This window comes from Nyctibius grandis, unplaced genomic scaffold (genome assembly GCF_013368605.1).
Source record: "Nyctibius grandis isolate bNycGra1 unplaced genomic scaffold, bNycGra1.pri scaffold_81_arrow_ctg1, whole genome shotgun sequence".
Lineage (NCBI taxonomy): Eukaryota > Metazoa > Chordata > Aves > Nyctibiiformes > Nyctibiidae > Nyctibius > Nyctibius grandis.
In genome coordinates, this window is record NW_027167606.1 from 1 (window position 1) to 18,204 (window position 18,204).

Consider the following 18,204-nt stretch of genomic DNA (forward strand, 5'->3'; position numbering starts at 1 on the left):
CCAGATGTTGACCTGAACCTGAAAGGTCCCAAAGTGAGGGGCGATGTGGATGTTTCCATTCCCACGGTAGGAGCTGACTTGAAGGGTCCTGAATTAGACCTGAAAGGCCCCAAAGTGGACATTAAAGCACCAGATGTGGACATCCACGGTCCTGAGGGCAAACTGAAGATGCCTAAGTTGAAAATGCCCAAGTTTGGGGTGCCTGGCTTGAAGGGAGAGGGCCCCAGCATTGACGTGACACTTCCAAAGGGTGAGGTGGACATTTCAGGTCCCAAGGTGGATATCAATGTGCCAAGTGTGGACATCAAAGGGCCTGAAGGAAAACTGAAGGGCCCTGAGGTGAAGATGCCCGAGATGAGCTTCAAGACCCCCAAAATCTCCATGCCTGACATCGACTTGAACCTGAAAGGTCCTAAGCTGAAGGGAGACGTGGATGTTTCTGCCCCCAAACTGGAAGGGGACCTGAAAGCACCTGGACTTGACATTAAAGGCCCCAAGGTTGGCATTGAAGCGCCAGACGTGGACATTCATGGTCCAGAGGGCAAACTGAAGATGCCAAAGCTGAAAATGCCCAAGTTTGGGGTGCCCGGCTTGAAGGGAGAGGGCCCCAGCGTTGACGTGACGCTTCCAAAGGGTGAGGTGGACATTTCGGGTCCCAAGGTAGATATTGATGTGCCAAGTGTGGACATTGAAGGGCCAGAAGTTAAAGGAAAAGGTCTCAAGTTTAAAATGCCCGAACTAAACGTTCAGACGCCAAAACTGTCCATGCCAGACGTAGATCTCAGCTTGAAGGGACCCAAACTGAAAGGAGATGCAGATATTTCTGGTCTGAAGATGTCTGGAGATCTGAAGGGCCCCAAAATAGATGTGGAAGGTCCCAAAGTGGATGTTGATATGCCTGAGGTAGACTTGGAATGTCCAGAAGGGAAAATAAAAGGCCCCAAATTTAAGATGCCGAAGCTTAATATCAAGACACCTAAAATATCGATGCCGGACGTAGATCTGAACCTGAAGGGACATAAAACGAAAGGCGAGATGGATGTTTCTCTTCCAAAGATGGAAGGTGACTTGAAAGGACCCGCTGTAGATATCAAGGGACCGAAGATAGATGTTGAGGTCCCAGATGTCAACCTGGAGTGTCCAGAAGCCAAACTGAAGACGCCGAAAATGAAATTGCCTCATTTCAACGTGTCGGGCCCAAAGTTTGAGGGAGCCGACGTAGATGTCAACCTGCCAAAAGGGGAGGTGGATATTTCTGGGCCAGAGGTAGATATTGAAGTGCCAGAGGTGGATGTTGGAGGACCAGAAGGAAAATGGAAAGGCCCCAAGTTCAGGATGCCGAAGCTGAATATCAAAACACCTAAAATATCCATGCCAGATGTGGACTTGAACCTGAAGGGACCTAAAGTGAAAGGAGAAATGGATGTTGCGGCTCCTAAGATAGAAGGTGACTTGAAAGGGCCAGAAGTAGACATCAAGGGGCCAAAAGTACATGTTGAGGCACCTGATATGGATTTGGAGTGTCCTGAAGGAAAACTGAAAGGCCCCAAGTTCAAGATGCCCGAGATGCACATCAAAGCACCCAAGATCTCCATGCCTGACGTGGACGTTAATCTGAAAGGGCCCAGCATGAAAGGGGATATTGAAGTCTCAGCTCCCAAGCTTGAGGGTGACCTGAAGGGTCCTGAGGTGGACATCAAGGGCCCCAAAGTTGACATTGAGGCACCTGATGTGGACATTCATGGTCCAGAAGGAAAATTCAAGATGCCCAAGTTCAAAATGCCGAAGTTCGGGATGCCTGGCTTCAGAGCAGAAGGTCCAGAGGTGGAGGTGAACCTGCCGAAAGGAGACCTGGATGTGTCTGGTCCAAAGGTGGATATTGAAGGTCCGGAGCTGGATGTTGAAGGGCCAGAGGGGAAGCTGAAAGGCCCCAAGTTCAAGATGCCAGAGATGCACTTCAAGACACCCAAGATCTCCATGCCCGACATTGACTTGAACCTGAAAGGCCCCAAGGTGAAGGGGGGTGTGGACGTGTCTGTGCCCAAGTTGGAAGGAGACTTGAAAGGCCCCGAAATTGACATCAAGGGTCCCAAAGTTGATGTTGACATTCCTGATGTTGAGCTGGAAGGCCCTGAAGGGAAGCTGAAGGGCCCCAAGTTCAAGATGCCCGAGATGCACATCAAGGCTCCCAAGATCTCCATGCCTGATGTTGACTTCAATCTCAAGGGCCCCAAGCTCAAGGGAGATGTGGACGTGTCTGTCCCCAAGCTTGAAGGTGACCTGAAGGGTCCTGAAATTGACATCAAGGGCCCCAAAGTTGACATTGAGGCACCTGACGTGGACATTCATGGCCCAGAAGGAAAATTCAAAATGCCCAAGTTCAAAATGCCCAAGTTCGGGATGCCGGGGCTGAAAGCAGAAGGTCCAGAGGTGGACGTGAACCTGCCAAAAGGAGACCTGGATGTGTCTGGACCAAAGGTGGATATTGAAGGTCCGGAGCTGGATATTGAAGGGCCAGAGGGGAAGCTGAAGGGCCCCAAGTTCAAGATGCCAGAGATGCACATCAAGACGCCCAAGATCTCCATGCCCGACATTGACTTGAACCTGAAAGGCCCCAAGGTGAAGGGGGGTGTGGACGTGTCTGTGCCCAAGTTGGAAGGAGACTTGAAGGGCCCTGAAATTGACATCAAGGGTCCCAAAGTTGATGTTGACCTTCCTGACATTGAGCTGGAAGGTCCTGAAGGGAAGCTGAAGGGCCCCAAGTTCAAGATGCCCGAGATGCACATCAAGGCTCCCAAGATCTCCATGCCTGATGTTGACTTCAATCTCAAGGGCCCCAAGCTCAAGGGGGATGTCGATGTGTCACTTCCCAAGCTCGAGGGTGACCTGAAGGGTCCCGAGGTGGACATCAAGGGCCCCAAAGTTGACATTGAGGCACCTGACGTGGACATTCATGGCCCAGAAGGAAAATTCAAGATGCCCAAGTTCAAAATGCCCAAGTTCGGGGTGCCTGGCTTCAGAGCAGAAGGCCCAGAGGTGGACGTGAACCTGCCAAAAGGAGACCTGGATGTGTCTGGACCAAAGGTGGATATTGAAGGTCCGGAACTGGACATAGAAGGTCCTGAAGGGAAGCTGAAGGGCCCCAAGTTCAAGATGCCTGAGATGCACATCAAGGCACCCAAGATCTCCATGCCTGACATTGACTTGAACCTGAGAGGCCCCAAGGTGAAGGGTGGTGTGGACGTGTCTGTGCCCAAGTTGGAAGGTGAATTGAAGGGCCCCGAAATTGACATCAAAGGTCCCAAAGTCGATGTTGACCTTCCTGACGTTGAGCTGGAAGGTCCTGAAGGGAAGCTGAAGGGTCCCAAGTTCAAGATGCCCGAGATGCACATCAAGGCTCCCAAGATCTCCATGCCTGATGTTGACTTCAATCTGAAGGGCCCCAAGCTCAAGGGGGATGTCGATGTGTCACTTCCCAAGCTCGAGGGTGACCTGAAGGGTCCCGAGGTGGACATCAAGGGCCCCAAAGTTGACATTGAGGCACCTGATGTGGACATTCATGGCCCAGAAGGAAAATTCAAGATGCCCAAGTTCAAAATGCCCAAGTTCGGGGTGCCTGGCTTCAGAGCAGAAGGCCCAGATGTGGACGTGAACCTGCCAAAAGGAGACCTGGATGTGTCTGGTCCAAAGGTGGACATTGAAGGTCCAGAGCTGGATGTTGAAGGGCCAGAGGGGAAGCTGAAGGGCCCCAAGTTCAAGATGCCGGAGATGCACATCAAGGCACCCAAGATCTCTATGCCGGACATTGACCTAAATCTGAAAGGCCCGAAAGTGAAAGGGGATGTGGATGTTTCGCTTCCTAAGCTTGAAGGTGACCTGAAGGGTCCTGAGGTGGACATCAAGGGCCCCAAAGTCGACATTGAGGCACCTGACATGGACATTCACGGTCCAGAAGGAAAATTCAAGATGCCCAAGTTCAAAATGCCCAAGTTTGGGATGCCTGGCTTCAGAGCAGAAGGTCCAGAGGTGGACGTGAACCTCCCAAAAGGGGATATTGATGTTTCTGTCCCAAAGGCAGACATCGAGTTGCCAAGTGTGGACATTGAGGGTCCTGAAGGAAAACTGAAAGGTCCCAAGTTCAAGATGCCCGAGATGCACATCAAGGCACCCAAGATCTCCATGCCCGACATTGACTTGAACCTGAAAGGCCCCAAAGTGAAGGGTGGCGGTGATGTTTCTGTTCCAGCGTTAGAAGGTGACTTGAAAGGCCCTGAGGTGAATATTAAAGGTCCGAAGTTGGATGTTGATGTTCCTGATCTTGACGTTGAAGGTCCTGAGGGAAAATGGAAAGGACCCAAGATAAAAATGCCAGAGATGCATATTAAGGCACCAAAATTTTCCATGCCTGATGTGGACCTCAACTTGAAAGGTCCCAAAATGAAAGGAGAAATGGATGTTTCTGTACCAAAAATCGAGGGTGACCTGAAAGGGCCGGATCTGGAAGTTAAAGGGCCCAAAGTGGACATCGAGGTTCCTGACATCGACCTTGAGGGCCCAGAAGGGAAGTTAAAGGGTCCCAAGTTCAAGATGCCTGAGATGCACTTCAAAGCCCCCAAGATCTCCATGCCGGACTTTGATCTGAACCTGAAAGGCCCCAAAGTGAAGAGGGACGTGGACGTACCAAAAATTGAGGGCGATTTGAAAGGTCCAGATGTTGACATCAAAGGCCCTAAACTGGACGTTAACGTTCCCGACGTTGACCTAGAGTGTCCAGAAGCGAAGCTGAAAGGCCCCAAGTTCAAGATGCCTGAGATGCACTTCAAGACACCAAAAATCTCCATGCCCGACATCGATTTGAACCTGAAAGGTCCTAAGCTGAAGGGAGACGTGGATGTTTCTGCCCCCAAACTAGAGGGGGACTTGAAAGGCCCAGATATGGATATCAAAGGTCCTAAACTGGATATCGAAGCTCCTGACGTGGATATTGAGGTCCCAGAGGGGAAGATGAGAGGCCCCAAGTTCAAGATGCCTGAGATGCACTTCAAAGCCCCCAAGATCTCCATGCCGGACTTCGATCTGAACTTGAAAGGCCCCAAAGTGAAGGGGGACATGGACGTTTCTGTTCCGAAAATTGAGGGAGACTTGAAAGCCCCAGATGTTGACATCAAAGGCCCTAAACTGGATGTAGACCTTCCAGATGTTGAGTTGGAAGGTCCTGAAGGGAAGCTGAAGGGCCCCAAGTTCAAGATGCCTGAGATGCACTTCAAGACACCCAAGATCTCCATGCCTGACATTGACTTGAACCTGAAGGGCCCCAAGGTGAAGGGTGGTGTGGACGTGTCTGTGCCCAAGTTGGAAGGAGACTTGAAGGGCCCCGAAATTGACATCAAAGGTCCCAAAGTCGATGTTGACCTTCCTGACATTGAGCTGGAAGGCCCTGAAGGGAAGCTGAAGGGCCCCAAGTTCAAGATGCCCGAGATGCACATCAAAGCACCCAAGATCTCCATGCCCGATGTTGACTTCAATCTGAAGGGCCCCAAGCTCAAGGGGGATATGGATGTGTCTGTGCCCAAGCTTGAAGGTGACCTGAAGGGTCCCGAGGTGGATATCAAGGGCCCCAAACTTGACATTGAGGCACCTGATGTGGACATTCATGGTCCAGAAGGGAAATTCAAAATGCCCAAGTTCAAAATGCCCAAGTTTGGGATGCCTGGCTTCAGAGCAGAAGGTCCAGAGGTGGACGTGAACCTGCCGAAAGGAGACCTGGATGTGTCTGGACCAAAGGTGGATATTGAGGGTCCGGAGGTGGACATAGAAGGGCCAGAGGGGAAGCTGAAGGGCCCCAAGTTCAAGATGCCCGAGATGCACATCAAGGCACCCAAGATCTCCATGCCTGACATTGACTTGAACCTGAAGGGCCCCAAAGTGAAGGGTGGTGTGGACGTGTCTGTGCCCAAGTTGGAAGGAGACTTGAAAGGCCCCGAAATTGACATCAAGGGTCCCAAAGTTGATGTTGACATTCCTGATGTTGAGCTGGAAGGCCCTGAAGGGAAGCTGAAGGGCCCCAAGTTCAAGATGCCCGAGATGCACATCAAGGCACCCAAGATCTCCATGCCTGATGTTGACTTCAATCTCAAGGGCCCCAAGCTCAAGGGGGATGTCGATGTGTCTGTCCCTAAGCTTGAAGGTGACCTGAAGGGTCCTGAAATTGACATCAAGGGCCCCAAAGTCGACATTGAGGCACCTGATGTGGACATTCATGGTCCCGAAGGGAAATTCAAAATGCCCAAGTTCAAAATGCCCAAGTTCGGGGTGCCTGGCTTTAAAGCTGAAGGTCCAGAGGTGGATGTGAACCTGCCAAAAGGAGACCTGGATGTGTCTGGTCCAAAGGTGGATATTGAAGGTCCAGATGTGAACATTGAAGGGCCAGAGGGGAAGCTGAAGGGCCCCAAGTTCAAGATGCCTGAGATGCACATCAAAGCACCCAAGATCTCCATGCCTGACATTGACTTGAACCTGAAGGGCCCCAAGGTGAAGGGGGGTGTGGACATGTCTGTGCCCAAGTTGGAAGGAGACTTGAAGGGCCCTGAAATAGACATCAAAGGTCCCAAAGTCGATGTTGACCTTCCTGACGTTGAGCTGGAAGGTCCTGAAGGGAAGCTGAAGGGCCCCAAGTTCAAGATGCCCGAGATGCACATCAAGGCTCCCAAGATCTCCATGCCTGATGTTGACTTCAATCTGAAGGGCCCCAAGCTCAAGGGGGATGTCGACGTGTCACTTCCCAAGCTTGAAGGTGACCTGAAGGGTCCTGAAATTGACATCAAGGGCCCCAAAGTTGACATTGAGGCACCTGACGTGGACATTCACGGCCCAGAAGGGAAGTTCAAGATGCCCAAGTTCAAAATGCCCAAGTTCGGGGTGCCTGGCTTCAGAGCAGAAGGCCCAGAGGTGGACGTGAACCTGCCAAAAGGAGACCTGGATGTTTCTGGACCAAAGGTGGATATTGAGGGTCCGGAGCTGGACATTGAAGGGCCAGAGGGGAAGCTGAAGGGCCCCAAGTTCAAGATGCCTGAGATGCACATCAAGGCACCCAAGATCTCCATGCCCGATGTTGACTTCAATCTCAAGGGCCCCAAGCTCAAGGGGGATGTGGATGTTTCTGTCCCCAAGCTCGAAGGCGACCTGAAGGGTCCTGAGTTGGACATCAAGGGCCCCAAAGTCGACATTGAGGCACCTGACGTGGACATTCATGGCCCAGAAGGTAAAATAAAAATGCCCAAGTTCAAAATGCCCAAGTTCGGGTTGTCCGGGTTGAAAGGAGAAGGCCCAGAAGTTGATGTAACTCTACCTGAAGCTGATGTTGCCATTTCAGGTCCAAAGGTTGACGTTACCGTCCCTGACGTGGACATTGAAGGACCAGAAGGAAAACTGAAGGGCCCTAAATTTAAGAAGCCTGACGTGCAATTCAACGTCCCGAAAATCTCCATGCCCGAGATTGACTTAAACTTGAAAGGCCCAAAGCTGAAAGGGGACGTTGACCCTTCCCTTCCCAAGATCGAGGGTGAGCTGAAAGGTCCTAAGGTGGACATCAAGGGGCCAGAACTTGAGGTTGAGGGACCGAAGGTTGATCTAGAAGGAAAGACTAAAAAACCCAGGTTTAAACTTCCAAAATTTGGCTTTTCTGGTCCTAAAGTGCAAAGCCCTGATGTGGATGTGAAGCTTAAAAAACCTGACGTTGATATAACTGGTCCAAAAGTTGATGTTCACGCTCCAGACGTGGACATCCAGGCGAAATCAAAAGGGTCCAAATTCAAAATGCCTTTTCTGAGTATCTCCTCACCCAAAGTTTCGATGCCAGATGTGGAGCTAAACCTGAAAGGGCACAAACTAAAAGGAGAGGTAGATGTTTCCAGCCCCAAGTTGGAAGGGGAACTGAAAGGTCCCGAGGTGGACATCAAGGGCCCTAAAGTCAACATTGAGGCACCTGACGTGGACGTTCACGGGCCGGAGGGTAAACTCAAAATGCCCAAGTTCAAAATGCCGAAATTCGGTGTGTCTGGGTTTAAGGGGGAGGGGCCGGAGGTGGACCTTAGCGTTCCAAAAGGAGACCTGGATGTTTCTGGTCCCAAGTTGGACATTGAAGGTGCTGGTTTGGAAATTGAAGGGCCGGAGGGGAAGCTCAAGGGCCCCCACTTTAAGATGCCAGAAATCAACATCAAGGCCCCCAAGATCTCTATGCCCGACATTGACCTGAACCTCAAAGGTCCCAAAGCAAAGGCAGATGTGGACATCTCTCTACCCCAGGTGGATCTGAAGGGCCCGGATTTGGATGTGAAAGGACCAAAAGTGGATGTAGAGGTTCCTGACCTTGACATTGAAGGTCCCAAAGGAAAATTGAAAGGCCCCAAATTTAAAATGCCTGAAATGAATCTCAAGGCCCCCAACATTTCCATGCCAGACCTTGACTTGAACTTGAAAGGTCCCAAGTTAAAAGGAGGTGTAGATGTTGACCTCTCAGTGCCAAAACTGGAAGGGGACATGAGCGTGCCGGACGTTAATATCAAAGGACCAAAGGTTGACATCGAAGGTCCTGAGCTGGATGTTGAAGGGCCAGATGGAAAACTGAAAGGTCCCAAGTTCAAGATGCCCGAGATGCACATCAAGGCACCCAAGATCTCCATGCCTGATGTTGACTTCAATCTCAAGGGCCCCAAGCTGAAAGGAGACATAGATGTTTCTGCTCCAAAGCTGGAAGGGGATTTGAAGGCTCCTGACATCAATATTGGAGGCCCCAAGGTTGACATTGATGTGCCAGACGTGGACATTCATGGCCCAGAGGGTAAACTCAAAATGCCCAAGTTCAAAATGCCCAAGTTCGGGGTGCCTGGCTTCAAAGCAGAAGGTCCAGAGGTGGACGTGAACCTGCCGAAAGGAGACCTGGATGTTTCTGGTCCAGAGGTGGATACTGAGGGTCCAGAGCTGGATGTTGAAGGGCCAGAGGGGAAGCTGAAGGGCCCCAAGTTCAAGATGCCCGAGATGCACTTCAAGACACCCAAGATCTCCATGCCTGACATTGACTTGAACCTGAAGGGCCCCAAAGTGAAGGGGGGTGTGGATGTGTCTGTGCCCAAGCTTGAAGGTGACCTGAAGGGTCCTGAACTGGATATAAAAGGACCCAAAGTAGACATAGATGTTCCCGATGTGGAGATTGAAGGACCAGAAGGAAAATTGAAAGGCCCCAAGTTCAAGATGCCCGAGATGCATTTTAAGGCTCCCAAGATCTCCATGCCAGACTTTGACTTGAACCTGAAAGGCCCGAAAGTGAAGGGGGATGTGGACGTGTCTGTGCCGTGTGTGGAAGGTGACCTGAAAGGGCCAAGAGTTGATGTGAAAGGTCCCGAGTTGGATGTTAGTGCCCCAGATGTTCAAATCGAGGGCTCAGAAGGGAAGTTAAAGGGTCCCAAGTTCAAGATGCCTGAGATGCACTTCAAAGCCCCCAAGATCTCCATGCCGGACTTCGATCTGAACTTGAAAGGCCCCAAAGTGAAGGGGGACGTGGACGTTTCTGTTCCAAAAATTGAGGGAGACTTGAAAGCCCCAGATGTTGACATCAAAGGCCCTAAACTGGATGTAGACCTTCCTGATGTTGAGTTGGAAGGTCCTGAAGGGAAGCTGAAGGGCCCCAAGTTCAAGATGCCTGAGATGCACATCAAGACACCCAAGATCTCCATGCCCGACATTGACTTGAACCTGAAAGGCCCCAAGGTGAAGGGTGGTGTGGATGTGTCTGTGCCCAAGTTGGAAGGTGACCTGAAGGGCCCCGAAATTGACATCAAGGGTCCCAAAGTTGATGTTGACCTTCCTGACGTTGAGCTGGAAGGTCCTGAAGGGAAGCTGAAGGGCCCCAAGTTCAAGATGCCTGAGATGCACATCAAGGCTCCCAAGATCTCCATGCCTGATGTTGACTTCAATCTCAAGGGCCCCAAGCTCAAGGGGGATGTCGATGTGTCTGTCCCCAAGCTTGAAGGTGACCTGAAGGGTCCCGAGGTGGACATCAAGGGCCCCAAAGTCGACATTGAGGCACCTGATGTGGACATTCATGGTCCAGAAGGAAAATTCAAAATGCCCAAGTTCAAAATGCCCAAGTTCGGGATGCCGGGGCTGAAAGCAGAAGGTCCAGAGGTGGATGTGAACCTGCCGAAAGGAGACCTGGATGTGTCTGGTCCAAAGGTGGATATTGAGGGTCCGGAGCTGGATATTGAAGGGCCAGAGGGGAAGCTGAAGGGCCCCAAGTTCAAGATGCCTGAGATGCACATCAAAGCACCCAAGATCTCCATGCCTGACATTGACTTGAACCTGAAGGGCCCCAAGGTGAAGGGTGGTGTGGACGTGTCTGTTCCCAAGTTGGAAGGAGACCTGAAGGGCCCCGAAATTGACATCAAAGGTCCCAAAGTCGATGTTGACCTTCCTGACGTTGAGCTGGAAGGTCCTGAAGGGAAGCTGAAGGGCCCCAAGTTCAAGATGCCCGAGATGCACATCAAGGCACCCAAGATCTCCATGCCTGATGTTGACTTCAATCTGAAGGGCCCCAAGCTCAAGGGGGATGTGGACGTGTCTGTCCCCAAGCTCGAGGGTGACCTGAAGGGTCCTGAAATTGACATCAAGGGCCCCAAAGTCGACATTGAGGCACCTGACGTGGACATTCATGGTCCAGAAGGGAAATTCAAGATGCCCAAGTTCAAAATGCCCAAGTTCGGGGTGCCTGGCTTCAGAGCTGAAGGTCCAGAGGTGGACGTGAACCTGCCAAAAGGAGACCTGGATGTGTCTGGTCCAAAGGTGGATATTGAAGGTCCGGAGCTGGATATTGAAGGGCCAGAGGGGAAGCTGAAGGGCCCCAAGTTCAAGATGCCTGAGATGCACTTCAAGACACCCAAGATCTCCATGCCTGACATTGACTTGAACCTGAAAGGCCCCAAGGTGAAGGGTGGTGTGGATGTGTCTGTGCCCAAGTTGGAAGGTGACTTGAAGGGCCCTGAAATAGACATCAAAGGTCCCAAAGTTGATGTTGACCTTCCTGACGTTGAGCTGGAAGGCCCTGAAGGGAAGCTGAAGGGCCCCAAGTTCAAGATGCCCGAGATGCACATCAAGGCTCCCAAGATCTCCATGCCTGATGTTGACTTCAATCTCAAGGGCCCCAAGCTCAAGGGGGATGTTGATGTGTCTGTCCCTAAGATTGAGGGTGACCTGAAGGGTCCTGAAATTGACATCAAGGGCCCCAAAGTTGACATAGAGGCACCTGACGTGGACATTCATGGCCCAGAAGGAAAATTCAAGATGCCCAAGTTCAAAATGCCCAAGTTCGGGGTGCCTGGCTTCAAAGCTGAAGGTCCAGAGGTGGACGTGAACCTGCCAAAAGGAGACCTGGATGTGTCTGGTCCAAAGGTGGATATTGAAGGTCCAGAGCTAGATATTGAAGGGCCAGAGGGGAAGCTGAAGGGCCCCAAGTTCAAGATGCCTGAGATGCACTTCAAGACACCCAAGATCTCCATGCCTGACATTGACTTGAACCTGAAGAGCCCCAAGGTGAAGGGTGGTGTGGACGTGTCTGTGCCCAAGTTGGAAGGAGACTTGAAGGGCCCTGAAATAGACATCAAAGGTCCCAAAGTTGATGTTGACCTTCCTGACGTTGAGCTGGAAGGCCCTGAAGGGAAGCTGAAGGGCCCCAAGTTCAAGATGCCCGAGATGCACATCAAGGCTCCCAAGATCTCCATGCCTGATGTTGACTTCAATCTGAAGGGCCCCAAGCTCAAGGGGGATGTCGATGTGTCTGTCCCCAAGCTCGAGGGTGACCTGAAGGGTCCCGAGGTGGACATCAAGGGCCCCAAAGTTGACATAGAGGCACCTGACGTGGACATTCATGGCCCAGAAGGAAAGTTCAAGATGCCCAAGTTCAAAATGCCCAAGTTCGGGATGCCTGGCTTCAGAGCAGAAGGTCCAGAGGTGGACGTGAACCTGCCGAAAGGAGACCTGGATGTGTCTGGACCAAAGGTGGATATTGAAGGTCCGGAGGTGGACATAGAAGGGCCAGAGGGGAAGCTGAAGGGCCCCAAGTTCAAGATGCCTGAGATGCACATAAAGGCACCCAAAATCTCCATGCCTGACATTGACTTGAACCTGAAAGGTCCCAGAGTTAAAGGAGATGTCGACGTGTCCATGCCAGGAGCTGAATGTGAACTGAAAGGTCCAGAGGTCAATGTCGGTGCTCCTAAAGTAGACATTGGTGGCCCAGATGTTGACATTGATGGCCCGGAGGGTAAATTCAAGCTGCCTAAATTTAAAATGCCCAAATTTTCCATGCCGGGCTTTAAGGGGGAGGGAGTGGACGTGGATGTGAACCTCCCAAAGGGAGACATGGACATTTCGGGCCCCACCATAGATGTAGAAGCTCCTGATCTGAATGTGGATGGAAAAGTCAAAGGTCCCAAATTTACGATGCCCGAGATGCACATTAAGGCTCCCAAGGTCTCCATGCCCGATGTTGACTTCAACATCAAGGGGCCTCAACTGAAAGGAGATGTAGATGTTTCCGGACCCAGGCTTGAAGGTGATTTGAAAGCCCCCCAAATTAATGTGAAAGGCCCCAAAATAGACATTGAGGCTCCCGATGTGACCATTGAAGGGCCGGAAGGGAAACTCAAAGGCCCCAAGTTCAAGATGCCCGAGATGCACATCAAGGCGCCCAAGTTCTCCATGCCCGATGTTGACTTCAATCTGAAAGGCCCCAGGCTGAAGGGAGATGTGGACATCTCGGCACCAAAGCTGGAAGGGGATTGGCAGTGCCCAGATGTTGACATCAAAGGCCCCAAGTTGGACATCCAGGCACCCGACGTGACCATCGAAGGGCCGGATGGAAAACTCAAAGGGCCCAAGATCAAGATGCCAGAAATGCACGTCAAGACCCCCCAGATCTCCATGCCAGACATAGACTTGAACCTGAAGGGCCTGAGGCTCAAAGGTGATGCTGACCTTCAGGGCCCGAAGCTCGAGGGAGGTCTGAAGGGTCCTGATGTTGATATCAAGGGCCCCAAAGTAGATATCGAGGGTCCAGAGGTTGATGTTGATGGTCTGGAGGGAAAAATGAAGATACCTAAAATGAAGCTGCCCAAGTTTGGCTTTAAAGGAGAAGGTCCCGACGTGGACGTGAACTTGCCAAAGACAGAGGTCGATCTTTCAGGCCCCAAGGTAGACATCAGCGTCGAAGGTCCAGAGGGCAAACTGAAAGGTCCTAAACTGAAGATGCCAGAAATGCACATGAATGTTCCCAAAATCTCAATGCCTGAGATCGATTTGAACTTGAAAGGCCACAAAACGAAGGGAGGCTTTGACGTTTCAACGCCCAAGATGGAAGGTAACCTCAAAGGTCCTGAAGTTGATATCAAAGGCCCAGAATTCGGAGTCAAAAGCCCTGAAGTTGACGTTGAATGTCCTGACCTGAACATTGAAGGCCCAGAAGCAAATGTCAAATTTCCCAAGTTTAAGAAGTCAAAGTTTGGGTTTGGGATGAAAAGCCCGAAGGCAGAAATGAAGGTCCCAGGGGCAGAAGTGGATCTACCCGAGGTGGAGCTGAATGTGGAGTCTCCTGAGGTCAACGTTGCTGGGAAGGGTAAGAAGAGCAAGTTCAAGATGCCAAAACTTCACATGAGCGGCCCTAAAGTGAAAGGGAAGAAAGGCGGGTTCGACGTGAACGTGGCTGGTGGAGACCTCGATGCGAGCTTGAAATCTCCCGACCTGGATGTGACCGTAGCTGGTCCGGATGTGACGATAAAAGGTGACGCTAACGTGAAGTCCCCCAAAGGGAAGAAACCCATGTTTGGGAAAATCTCCTTCCCAGATGTGGAGTTTGACCTTAAATCGCACCGATTCAGAGGGGACACTTCCGTGGCCATCCCCAAAGTGGAGGGAGAACTTAAAGCGCCCGATCTGGACGTCTCCGTGCCAACCGTCAAAGGCCCGAGTCTCAACGTGGACGTTGAAGCTTCTGACGTGAGCCTGAAGAAACCCAAGTTCAAACTTCCCAGTGGGCAGGTGGGTGTAGGGGACTTGAAAATCGAGGGTGACCTGAAAGGACCCACCATTGACGTCGCTGTCCCCTCAATCCCAGCGCCAGACATCGACTTAAATGTGAAAGGACCAAAAATAAAAGGTGAAGTCAGCGTTCCTGGAGCAGAACTGGAAGGTCCTGAAGGAAAGCTGAAGTTGCCCAAGGTGGGAAAAACGGGGCTCGGCCTGGAAATGCCGGATGCGAACTTGGAGATCTCGGTCCCGGCCATGGAAGGAGGCGTGAGCCTCCCTTCGGCCGACGTGAACCTCCGAGGTGTTGACGTAAAGCTCAAAGGGCCCCAAATCTCTGGACCCGATTTTGATGGAAACCTGAAAGGACCAAAAATAAAGGGAGATCTGGATGTTTCGAGTTGTGTGGAAGGGCCAAAGGTCAGCGTGGACATGCCAGGTGTTGACGTTGGAGGCTTGGGGGGAAAGCTGAAGCTGCCAAAGTTTAAATCCCCCGTTGTGGAGGCACCTGAGCTGAGCGTGAAAGGAGGCGTCGACTGCTCCGTCCCACAAGTGGAGGTGGACGCGAGAGCCCCGGGTGCAAATCTCAATCTCAACATCTCAGGTGTTGACATCAAAGGGCCCTCGGTGGACGTTTCTGCCCCGGATTTGGACGTAAGCCTGAAAGGACCAAAGTTGAAAGGAGATCTGGACGTTTCTGCTGGCGTTAAACCCCCCAAAGCATCGGTGGACACGTCCGACGTCGGCTTTGAAATCCTGGGGGGCACCATCAAGCTCCCGTCCCTCAAACTCCCCCAGTTTGGTATTTCCAGTCCTGGTGTGAACGGAGCTGATGTCGACCTCAGTCTTGAAGGTCCTCAAGTGAAAGGAGGCCTGAAGGGCTCCGGGGCTGGTGTTGGGTTGGAAGGACCCGACGTGGAATTGAAAGGGCCTAAATTTCAAATGCAGTCGCCCAGCCTTTCCTTGGCGGATGTTGACCTGAAGCTGAAAGGACCAAACTTACGGGGTGACGTAGATGTTGCGGGTGAAATCAAAGGCCCAAAAGTCAGCGTGGAAGCACCTCGTGTTGATGTTAAGGGGCCTGGAGCGGGCGTCCACCTCGACGCTCCTGCCTTGGATGTGTCTGCGCTGAAAGTTTCTGGGTCGGGGTTTAACGTCAACGTGAAAGGGCCGAAGATCAAAGGTGGTGCCACCATCTCTGGAGAGGTGACAGCACCGGCTGAGAGCGTCGGCGGGGGAGCTTTGCATGTTACCGGCCCCAAGGTAGGGATGGGAGGTCCCAGCGTCACCACGAGCGTCCTCCAAGGCAGCCCCGAGAGCAGCCTGGGCAAAGTGTCCTTCCCCAAGCTGCGGATGCCCAAATTCTCCTTCTCAGACCCTGAGGTGAAGGGCAGAGAGATGGGGGTCGACGTCGAGTTCCCCGGGGCGGATGTTAACCTCCAGGCCGGCGCCGCGGAGCTCGAGTCGGAGGACGTGGACGTCAGACTGAAGAAATCCAAACTCAAAATGCCCAAGTTCAATTTTTCCAAGCAGAAAGGGAAGAGCAGCGGCGGCGCCTTGGGCTCCCCGGAGGTTTCGGGGTCCGTTTCGGGCTCGAAGGGTGACCTGAAGAGCTCCAAGGTCAGCTTGGGGTCCGCGGAAGGCGAGCTGGAGGCCAAGGGGAAGTTCTCCCTCTTCAAAAGCAAGAAGCCGCGTCACCGGTCGTCGTCCTTCAGCGACGAGCGCTCGTCCCCGCCGGCCACCCTGGAGCTGGAGGCGGGCGCCGACAAGGGCAAACAAGGCAAAGTGAAATTCGGGACGTTCGGGGGGATCGGCTCCAAAAACAAGGGCTCGTACGAGGTGACGGGGAGCGACGAGGAGCTGGCGAAGGCGCAAGGCAGCGGCGGGGCCTTGGCGGCCAAAAAATCCCGCTTGTCCTCGTCCTCCAGCACCGACAGCGGGACGAAGGGCGGCTTCCGCGTGCCCGGCGTGGAGCTCACGGTGGCCAAGAAGAAGGAGTAGCGCGGCTGTACATAGGTGCCTCTGTACATAGGTGGCCCTGCCCGGGTTTGTACATACATTATTATTTTTTTGGGCTTTTTTTTTTTTTGTAGCTTTGGGCTACTTTCAACCTCAGCGAGCGGGGGCCGGGGTGGGGGGAAGCGGCGCGGCGGGTGGCCCAGCCACGGGGGAGCTTCGAGACGTCGGCTTGTGCATGAATCGCTGAGCGCTTCGGCTTCTGGCGACCTGGTTTTGATCAGATTTTTATTTTCCTGAATATTTTCAGTGTTTGCTTCAAGGAAACGAGGGGTTTGTGGCTTTTTTTCTCTCCGTCTTAAGTCTTTTTAATTTTTTTTTGGCCTTTTATTTGCGGGGCTGAACCAACAAATGGGTCTATTAAAAAAAAAAAACAACCCCATAACAGCGTCCTCCCGCTACGGGGGGGTGGAAAAATAAAATAATCCGAGTGTTTCCCGTGGTTTGGTTGAGTAAGGGCAGGATATCGAATAACCTCCGGCGACGGGGCGAGGAGCCGGCCCCGGCGAGCAGGAAAAGTCTCAAAGATTTTGTGTTTTGCCACTAAATTTCTTTTTTGTTGTTGTTTTTTTAAAATTTTTATTGATGTGGTCGTTGGTGCCGCGATATTTTGTTACATTATTTGTATTATAAGAGTTAAAAAAACCAACCTTGTCTTAGTCGAGGCTCGTGACGGCCGCTTTTTTCCGGCGTTCGGGATAATTTTTGTTAACGAATATATCTAGAGATTAAAGAAAAAAAAGAAAAAAAAATTAAATAAACCAAAAACCCAACCCCCCCCCTCCCCTTTCAGCACTTTAACGGCGAATTAACAGCGAATGTAAGAAGAACGATCTTGTAAAATGCAAATAAAAAGATTTATTAACTGCGATTCGCCCCCGTGTTGTTCAGTGTCACCATTTTATGATTATTTAACCCTAAATTTGAGGTTATTTACCCCCAAATCCACTTGGGAGCCTCCAGGTCTACCCACCCCCCCCCCGTGGCCGTGTCCCCCCCCTCAGATTTGGGGCTGGGGGTTGTGGGGGGGTGTTGGGGTGGTCGCGGCCTAGGCCGAGGCCTGGGCCCAGTCCCCCCTCCCAGTTCACCCCCAGCCCCAATTTGAGATTTTTTTTTATCCCCCCCCCAAAAAAAATTGTATTTAAGCTTTTTTTTTTCAGGATATAACTCACGGGGGGGGTCGCAGGGCTGGTCATGGCGGGGGGGGAGGAAGGGGGGGGGGGCGGCTGCCGTCTGCTCGCGTCGTAAGGCCGAAGGGGCCCCAAACGTCATCAGGGCGGTGGGAGGGAAATAAGGGGGGGGCATTAAAAAATACCCCCCCACTAAGGCCCTTCTTGCCCCCCCCCACCCCCTCAGGCGGGGTTTTGCCCCCCTCAGCCCCCACTAAGGCCCTTCTTGCCCCCCCCAGCCCCTCAGGGGGATTCTGTCCCCCTCAGCCCCCACTAAGGCCCTTCTTGCCCCCCCCCAGCCCCTCAGGGGGGTTCTGTCCCCCTCAGCCCCCACTAAGGCCCTTCTTGCCCCCCCAGCCCCTCAGGGGGGGTTTTGCCCCCCTCAGCCCCCACTAAGGCCCTTCTTGCCCCCCCCAGCCCCTCAGGGGGGGTTCTGCCCCCCTCAGCCCCCACTAAGGCCCTTCTTGCCCCCCCCAGCCCCTCAGGGGGGTTCTGCCCCCCCTCAGCCCCCACTAAGGCCCTTCTTTCCCCCCCCCAGCCCCTCAGGGGGGTTCTGCCCCCCCTCAGCTCCCACTAAGGCCCTTCTTGCCCCCCCCCCCAGCCCCTCAGGAGGGGGTTCTGCCCCCCTCAGTCCCCACTAAGGCCCTTCTTGCCCCCCCAGCCCCTCGGGGGGGTTCTGCCCCCCCCCCCCCAGTCCCCACTAAGGCCCTTCTCGCACCACCTCAAGTCGGTTCAGCGTCCCTCCACCCCTCAAGGGGGCGTTGTTTCCCCCCCAGCCCCCACTAAGGCCCTTCTTGCCCCCCCGCCACCACCGAGCTCCTTCTCCCCGCCCCCCGCCCGGGCGGCTCCCTGCCCGCAAGGGGGCGCAGCGCGCATGCGCGAACCGGGAAGCGAGACGCCACCTCCGAGCGCAAGGGGGCGCTGTTTCCTAGCCCATCTCACCGCGGGG

General features: G+C 52.9%; 1 protein-coding gene across 1 annotated transcript; it reads left to right on the forward strand.

The window, feature by feature from the left end:
- Positions 1 to 70: 70 nt before the first annotated feature.
- AHNAK (AHNAK nucleoprotein) lies at positions 71 to 16,957 on the forward strand (the record flags this gene model as incomplete). The annotated part of the gene is made up of 2 exons (XM_068424802.1): positions 71 to 7,261; positions 7,373 to 16,957. Coding segments are annotated over 2 exons (15,890 nt in total), but the record flags the coding sequence as incomplete, so codon positions are not given.
- Positions 16,958 to 18,204: the final 1,247 nt, after the last annotated feature.